Here is a 7,585-nt window from a genome sequence, read left to right as displayed (position 1 = left end):
CTGATCAATAGGATCAATAAAGATGTGAACTCTTCATTGTTGGTGCTGGTTGGCAGATTTTGTTAACTAACTGTTCCTTTAAAGTTTCTCTGGTGAGATTTAAAATTCCCGTTTCCTGTCTCCTCATCCAGAGTCTCGCCATCTGCGGTCGTCGGGGTTGTTGCTAGGCGACCAGTCCCAGCCGGAGATCACCGTCACCGAGCACCACAACTCCTCCGACTCATCGTCTCTGGCCCCGCTGGTGGAGCAGGAGGGCGAGGCCTACCTGGAGAAGTCGGGCGGCGTGCGGCGCCACACGGTGGCCAACGCGCACTCCGACGTGCGGCTGCTGTCGGCGTCGGGCAGGATGCATGCTGGGACGGAGGAGGACAACGGGGTGGGAGGGGGCGAGGGGAGTGTGGAGTTCCTGGTGGCCGGTGGGCCGATGAGTCCCCGACCGTTCTCCAGCCAACCGGACATGGTGGAGTCTCCGAGGGGAGGAGTTATCTGCTGAGACAATACGGGACAGGAAATAACAGGACAGTATGGGAATTTCAAAATAAGACATAAAAAGAGAAGATGGGACAAGATAACAGAGAATAAGACAGGAAGTATACAGTGAGGATAGTGCGGGAAACAGGAAGTGACAAAACAGGAAACAGAAAACAGGAAACAGGAAACAGGACAGTGGAAGTGTTGATCCAGCTCCCAGCAGGAGGAACAGCTCCGGGTCCGTACTGGATCTGAACCAGTGAATCTGGTGTTTATTAAAGCACTGGTCCTGGATCAGGGTTTGTTGTGGTCCTGGATCAGGGTTTGTTGTGGTCCTGGATCAGGTTTGTTGTGGTCCTGGATCAGGTTTGTTGTGGTCTTATGGACTGCAGGTTCTGGTTCTGCTCAGGTCATGTACATACGTTCTGTTTTAGGATTGTTAACGAATAATAAAGATTAATTAAACTAATTCAGACCTTTAAATGTTCAACTGTGTTTTCTTCAGCAGATGTTGGTGAACACGTTGTAAGCCCCGCCCCTTTTAGGCGGACGCTTCGCAAGCCCCGCCCATTTCAGACTGATACTTCACAAGCCCCGCCCCTTTTAGAACCTCAGCCAACTTCCTGTGCTTAGATATAAATAAAGACAACCACATTTTGAAGATGGTTAGAAGATAAGAAACATTTAAATAGTCTAACTAATCTGCACCAATGGTTAGCTAGGTAATTAGTGTTCCAGATGTAACTAGCTAGCTAACTATTAATGTAGATTAGCTAGCGAATTAGCTACTAACTAATTAACTAGCGGCTTCATTACTGTGATTATTGTTAATTTCAGAGGTCGCCATCAACTCGTTAGCTATGTTCAGTATAAATACCTTAAATAATGTAAAAGCTATTGTGAACAGACAGAAACCTGCTCACTGTCACTGAGTCTTTTACCTGCGCTGCTCCAGATGAATTTAAGGCATTTAACAGCCTAACTGCTCTCGTCACTGCCTGACCTCTGACCCCTGACCCAGGCTGGATAGGGAGCAGTATTGAGGTCACATGTCACTAAATCCTCACATCTAATTCCTCTGCTTCCTTCCTGGTCCTGTAGATCCACTGACTGACTCAGATCGTCTGTTTTATTTCTCATTAACTGATTTCTGGTTATTTTGCTCCTGTAACATATTCTTTAACACTGATATCATAAAAATATCCAAAGGGCACAGACATGTTATTTTTTAATATACGACACCAAAATTGATCAAATGTTGCCCTTTGTAAGGGATGTTTAAGTACAATATAATAAAGATATTCAGCGAGTACGATTGGAAAGCTCATTTTCCTCTGAGTAAACTTTATATCCAAATATGTTGATTTGTTTTGTGGTAACTGTTGATGAAGAACTGAGGACACGAACATTCACTAACTATACATTAGATTTTCTCAGAATGTAACTTTATTAAGTCAAAACCAAAAAGTATTTTATGTGAAACAATTGTTTAAAAAAATAGTTTTCCAGCATAAACGACATGTTTTCACTTTAAAAAGATATTTTGATAAAATCTTTCAACCATTACCGGCTGTTTAGTTTTTGAACACAATAAAGCAAAAAAAGTTCTGACTGTATTTTTGGGCCTAAAAATGTTTTTCCATTAATATGAAAATTAGCATGTGTGTCTAATTTGTATAACTTTAATGATTTAAAAAGAAAAGTCTTGTATTTGGGTCTATATTAATGTGTCACCCTGCCCCCCCCCCCCCCCCCCCAGTACTGTGCTGGTTAGACTGGAATAATTAGATTACACTAGATAAGATATGAATGATCTGTGGTGAAGTTGGATGTTGGTTTACATACATTATAATGTAGTTTCAGTGACATTTAAAATAGCTGCTATACTGCCCCCATGTGGTGTTTCAGAGAAGTGAAGCCTCTGTTCACTAGTCCCAGTCGTCTCTGAAGTCTTCTGTAGATTTATTTCAAATATACATTATTGGAGAATTTATTAAATGTTATTAAACTGTTACTTCAGTTAAACTGTCAGTATAATGAGTAAACTGTAGTTAAAGTATTAAACTGTGATGGTTGTACTCAACTATTTTAACTATGCAAGCAGCAAATCTAGAACCTGAATGTTTTCACATGAAAAATCAAAATGATAAATAAAAATCTTAATTATTAAAGTAACGAGTGACTAAAGCTGTCAGATAAATAAGTAGAAAGTGTTGTGAAGAGTAAATACTTAAAGTACAAAACTCCACTCAGAAATCATTGAATTTAGTGACACTTTATTTATTAGCCATAATATTAATAAACTGACGAGCAGCTGCACTCTAAATAGAATAAGATAGTTTTATTAATGACGACACGGTGGAGCATTTTAGAATTAGACCCATTACATTTATCATAGACAGTACAGACCTCTGACTTCCATCTACAGCACTGACTTACGCCCTGTATCTACAGCATTGACCTCTGTCCTGTCCTCTGTAACTTTAGTATTATTGTTAAATGGACTCAGGTTTTTATTAACTGTTGTTTGACAATCATGACGTTTTAATTCATTGCTGCCTGCAGCTTTAATTGAACTTTAATTTAACCTTGAAACTATATTTGTGAGGTGTTCAGTAGGAACCAATGGGCTTGGAGCTGAGAGCCTCAGACTAATTAGAGACACACAAACATGTTGTTGGTTTAAGTCTTAACACGAAATTTGACAAAAATAAATATGAATAATTCAGAATAAAAACAACTTTATCCTTTAAGAATGTTCTGATGTGGTTTCGAGGAGACAACTGAAACTTAATTAACTGTAATTAAAGATGAATCCAGAGATGGGAATGTGTTTATTAGTGATTTTAGTGTTACAACCAGAACTACAATATGAGTTAAAAGATAAATAAACAGCACCAGTGCTTCAAATATAAACTCTACATTTCAGCCGTATCTGGTACGTGTTTTCTTTAACAGAGTCGAAGGTGGTTTCTACACAGGAGTCCAGCTCTGGCAAACAAACACATCATTTCACAGATTTGGCACAGACAGTTTATTTTAAAAACAAGAATCATCCCAAAGTTGCAGCGGGATTCAGGTTCACATTATCTACTCTGTAACATTCAACCTTTAGTAGGACATGGCTTGAATTCTCCACATGAACTGAACAATATCTGAGGCTACATTGCAAGTTAAGGCAGCAATTAGACTTATATAGTTATTGATTTTGTTTATTTTTGTGTTTTACAGATGGTGTTCTGAATTCTGGCACTTTGTACATCTTAAAAACTGTGACTTTTAATAATAATTGTTTTTAAAAAATCTGGCAGTTGAGATATGAATGAAAATGGCAGAAAACACACAAACTACAGAGCAGTGACGTGAGCAGAGCTGCAGGTTCCAGATGTTTTTCCAACATAAATTTGCATTTTTAAGTTTTCTTTAAAGGTTTGTAATATGTAACTTTCAGAAGAACGTTGTTAACAGCGCCACCAGTGGCCGTTAGGTGAACTGCAGTCGGCGTCGTAGCTGGATGCCCCTCCCTTACATCGCTCTTGGCTAGTAGGAAGCTATTGTTCGCTTTGTACTGTTACATCATTTATTGTTGGCTAAAATCAACAGTTTGTCAGAATATATAAGTTAGTATCATGGATGGGGAAGCCGTCTTTTGTTTACAAAACAAACAAGTGTTTTGAATCTGTTACCACGCTGATTGGCTTTTTCTCCATAGAGGCTCATGGGTAGTAAAGTAGGAAAAACACGTCAGGAACCAGCAGCAGCTCCTCCCAACTCCTGTATGAACACGTTTAACCTGAACTACGTCCACAGACCGGACGGTCCGTGTGTGTTAGTCTTATGTGGATCCTTATGTACACACACAGACACACAGACACACACACATTCACACAGTACAAATCTACATCTCACTTATGTTACAGCATGTTGTCGTTTCTCCAGCCTCCCGACCTCTACGTGACTTCTGCGTCAAGCGCTTTGTCCTCAGAGGTCTAAGTTCAAGTCTACTGTTTCTGTTGACTATTGTGACATCTCTATGGTAACCAGGTCGCGGCGGGGTCAGAGTTCAGATGCTGGCGGCTGCTGCAGTCGTCGGTCTGCTCCTGAGAGCTGTCTACTCTCACCGCCGGCCCCTAGTGGGAAGTCTATGTAAGTGCAGGTTGCTTCTTTACTCCCCGATTGGCTTCAGCGTCAGGTTCCTGTCCTCTGATTGGCCAGCCAGCATGGCACCTCGCCACACCTGGAAACAGGAACACAGGATCAGCACGTCTCATGTTTTACTTGATCGACTGGATTTTTGGTTTGAATTTCTCAGTTAAACTTTTCTGCGTCTGTTTTTCTTATAGATATAATCCACTAACAAAAACTACTCCGATCCTTTACTTCATATAACAGTAGAAATACTACGGTCTAAAAATACTCCATTACACGAAGGAGTCCTGAATTCAAAACGTTAATTATAGACTATTTTGGTGAGTTTCTGTTCACTCTGAATGAATGGGCTGCAGCGACACCTAGTGGCAGTGAATTGTGTCCGTGTGTCCGGTACCTCTCTCTCAGTGTCGGCTGGCTGCTCAGGAAGCTCAGCTGCTGCTCCAGACGACAGACTCTGAAGGCCAGATAGCAGGACGACAGGACTAACAGGAAGACACTGAGAGACAGACAGGTAGAGAGACAGACAGGCAGAGAGACACTGAAATTACACTCAAAAGTAAATCACTAATCAATAAACACTTCCACTAGAGTCACAAGGGCATTTTGTTCTTGGTGGGAAACTGCCGCAGGTCAATAAACTGTGGTAACATCAAATATCAACTGAGCAGTAAAACAAATATTGATTATATCAGTGAGTAAACTGACTTATTTTATAGATATTTCATATTAAAAACTGTACAAACCAAACAGTGAACTCAGTAACTGCAGGAAGTTTATGTAAAACCAGAGATTTGGATGAATTCTGAGCAGATTATTTCCTGTTAGGGAACTTTTATACAAATTCTCTGTCTGTATTCTGTATTTTTATCCTTTAAACAATCATACAGACTCAATAAGCTTCTTTTCTGACAAATTCAGTGTTTTCTTCTCCCTGTTTTGGCTATTGTTCTATTAAGACAATTAACTTTACATTTACTTTTATTCACACAACTGAACCAGATGCTGAGTATATTTATTAAGTTTTCTATTACGTTTTCATATGAAATAACAGCTTTAAGTTAATTATTTTCATATCATTTTTGAGGAAATCAATTCTTTAGTGAAAAGACTAAAAATAAAAATAATATGTTGTAAACTGTTGAAGTTAGTAAAAAGAGCACAACGGGTCTCTGCTGCCAATTATGATATTAAAATCAATGGATTAGATTGATCTTCGATCAGCAGAAGACATTAATCCTGTGATTACCGCTGTTTTTCTCCACAGACCGGTCAGGCAAGTACAACTCGTCAGCTTACCACAAACTGTTCCAGAGCTGTCCCTAAAGAGGAGAATCTTAGATGAAAGGTAATGACTGACAGGCCAGCGGCACCGTCCCGTCACCGGGTGGTCCTCATTGCAGTTTGTACCCGGGGTTGACCTGGGGTTAGGCTCAGATGACTGGCTGTGCCTGGTTCATTGGACTCTCCCTGCCTCTGGGTGGCGGGTCTGTAGTGGTATTCGTGTGCGTGTTGGGAGAGGACTCCTGCGGCAGGGACGTCTCGTACATTCTCCAGGAAACTGGCTGTGGTTTTCTACGCAAAACCATGTTTGGTAAAGACGCGGATCGAAGGTGGAGCGTCGGGTGCGGGGGTCGGGCATGCCTCACGGAGTCGAGGTGCGTCGCGAAAAACCATTCTCATGTTTTCTTCGTTTGCTGGCTTGACACACAAAAGAGCCAGAAAACTACGAACACTTCACTTCGACGTCTGTTGGTCGGAAATGGATGATTAAAACAACAAACAAGCAAACATGCTTTTTTGTAAGAAACTGAAAATGATCGAATGTTTTTTCTCACATTAAACCAAAATCAGCAACATTAGGCCTTTCAGGGCTGTCCATACGGTTTACACTCAACCATCAGAATGTAAATCAGTGAAAACAAATAAGGGTTGGCTGACGAGCATGTTTCTTGTAGTGGCGAGACTAAACACTTGAGCAAATGATCCATATTAGCCAGTTTGCAATCCAGCGTAAAGCTCCGCTGCACCAAACTCCCTTTAAGACAATGGATCACATTTTAGACAATTCGCTGAACGTGTTTCTAACCAAGCACGGTAGGGACTCTACGGGGAAAGGCAAAGCATGAAGGTGTGGAGAATAAAAATCTTGTGGTATGAATGAAGAATAATCGGATGGATGAAGAGTTAGGAATGATCTAGCATGTATGGGTGTTCAACAGGCCTGAATGACATTATTGCCTCTCCGGCCGTGCTCATACTTTCACACTGAAACTTACATCCCCCCCGTCCTCCGCTCTAACCTGCAGGGTCGTGCGTATCCCCGCGGTGGGTGGTCATTGTTCGGCTTTGGGTGAAGAAAGGAACAAGACGGGCCGGCCTTGGTGGCAAACGGGCCCTCGGCTTGAGTTGCGAGGCCGAGTGGATCGTGGACATGAAAGGTACCACAGCCAGAGAACATCGTTCGACACATACAGCCTGAGCGAGGTGTACCTGGGCCCGTCTATAAACCTGTCCTGTTCTCCTGTCTTCTCTGCCAGTATGCTGTTTTGTGTCCCTGCCCTGTCCATGAGACAGCCGTCTACTGTACGTGCCTGCAGGAGGATCTGCACTGCACCTGCAGGTTTGGTGATGTACTCTTCTGATTCAGCTTTATTAGTAAAACGGATCACATTGGCAGACGTCAGTAAGTTCCGCGGTTTCTTTCTGTTGCTGGACTGTTTCTAGTGTGAACGGGAAAGTCTGCAGTCTAAGCAGTACCTGGAGGGAGGGCCCAGCTCTCTGTCGCGCGCGATTATGGTACACAAAAAAACGTAAAGTATGAAATATTAAAAAATCATTTGTAACCCTTTAAGAGTGCACATATTGAGACCCGTGTGGTTACACAAGATGGTGTGCCAGAAAAATGTTTGCAAAAGAGAGTTGCAATGTTCTTTGTCTCGTTGCGTGGTAGGTGAGGAAAAAC

At 41.6% G+C, this 7,585-nt stretch overlaps 2 protein-coding genes across 2 annotated transcripts in view; one reads left to right on the top strand and one right to left on the bottom strand.

The window, feature by feature from the left end:
- LOC118330050 (proline-rich protein 5-like) overlaps positions 1 to 1,986 on the top strand; it is a gene marked incomplete at its 5' end in the record, with an annotated part of 2,740 nt that extends 754 nt beyond the window's left edge. The window contains 1 exon segment of the mRNA XM_035664431.1: positions 132 to 1,986. Coding sequence (XP_035520324.1) covers positions 132 to 493 — 362 coding nt within the window.
- Positions 1,987 to 3,301: 1,315 nt separating this feature from the next.
- LOC118330637 (GRAM domain-containing protein 2A-like) lies at positions 3,302 to 5,119 on the bottom strand (the record flags this gene model as incomplete). The annotated part of the gene is given in 2 exon segments (XM_035665262.1): positions 3,302 to 4,708; positions 5,018 to 5,119. Coding segments are annotated over 2 exon segments (151 nt in total), but the record flags the coding sequence as incomplete, so codon positions are not given.
- Positions 5,120 to 7,585: the final 2,466 nt, after the last annotated feature.

The sequence above is a fragment of the Morone saxatilis genome, unplaced genomic scaffold (assembly GCF_004916995.1).
Source record: "Morone saxatilis isolate NCDOM2014 unplaced genomic scaffold, NCSU_SB_2.0 Contig2, whole genome shotgun sequence".
NCBI lineage: Eukaryota > Metazoa > Chordata > Actinopteri > Moronidae > Morone > Morone saxatilis.
The sequence above is the reverse complement of the archived record's forward strand: the minus strand, read 5'-3'. Positions and strand labels throughout refer to the sequence as shown.